At 43.6% G+C, this 862-nt stretch overlaps 1 protein-coding gene across 1 annotated transcript; it reads left to right on the top strand.

The window, feature by feature from the left end:
* The first annotated feature begins 248 nt into the window (after positions 1–248).
* LOC109255835 (60S ribosomal protein L30-like) lies at positions 249–636 on the top strand. Its single transcript, XM_019430667.2, has one exon. It carries the CDS (start codon positions 289–291, stop codon positions 634–636), a length of 348 nt encoding a protein of 115 aa, XP_019286212.1. The 5' UTR covers positions 249–288.
* The last annotated feature ends 226 nt before the right edge of the window (positions 637–862 follow it).

The raw sequence follows: 862 nt of genomic DNA, 5'->3' as shown, positions 1-862 counted from the left end.
AGGGAAGGGGCAGAAAGAGAGGAAGAGAAAGAGAATCCAAAGCAGGCTCCACACTGTCAGAACCCAGCCCGACATGGGGCTCGATTTCTCGAACCCCAAGATCATGACCTGAGCCAAAGAAATCAAGAGCTGGACACATAAGTGACTGAGCCACCCAGGCACTGTGCCCTCTGCTTTTCTTCTTAATGACTATCATTACTTAAGATTATATGATCTGTTGCCTTTCTCTCTCCTGGCCATCGTGGCAGCTGCTTTTGGTTGGGTCCCTCCCGCACCAAAGGCAGGAAGATGGTGGCTGCAAAGAAGACGAAAAAGTCACCAGAGTCCATCAACTCTAGGCTCCAACTCGTTATGAAAAGCGGAAAGTACATGCTAGGGTACACGCAGACTATGAAAATGATTAGACATGGCAAAGCAAAACTGGTCATCCTTGCCAACAACTGCCCAGCCTTGAGGAAAGCTGAAATAGAAAACTACGCCATGTCAGCCAAAACTCGTGTTCATCACGACAGTAGAAATGATACTGAATTGGGCCCAGCATGTGAGAAATACTACAGAGCGTGCACAGTGACGATTATTGATCCAGATGAGTCTGGTATCAGTCGAAGCACACCAGAACAGACTGGTGAAAAGTAAATCACGCAGAATTTTTCTTTAAGAAGACCAGAGCTTGTTTTAAAACAAAAAAAAAATTATATTATTTGTTTATTGTTTTTCTCTCTCTTCAACAACATAATATAAGCTCAATGAAGGTGGTGAATTTGTTTATGATTCTGGACGCCACCCACAACCTTGAACAACGTCATGCACATGCTAAGTGGCACTCAAAATAACATTGCACGAACCAATGAATGAATAAATG

The sequence above is a fragment of the Panthera pardus genome, unplaced genomic scaffold (genome assembly GCF_024362965.1).
Source record: "Panthera pardus isolate Hobbes unplaced genomic scaffold, ASM2436296v1 HiC_scaffold_20, whole genome shotgun sequence".
NCBI classification, from domain to species: Eukaryota; Metazoa; Chordata; class Mammalia; order Carnivora; family Felidae; genus Panthera; species Panthera pardus.
Note: the sequence above shows the minus strand (reverse complement) of the source record. Positions and strands in the feature narration are given on the sequence as shown.

Bases quoted from the DNA above. Each gene is read 5' to 3' on its own strand.
- LOC109255835 (XM_019430667.2), top strand. From the start codon at position 289: ATGGTGGCTGCAAAGAAGACGAAAAAGTCACCAGAGTCCATCAACTCT.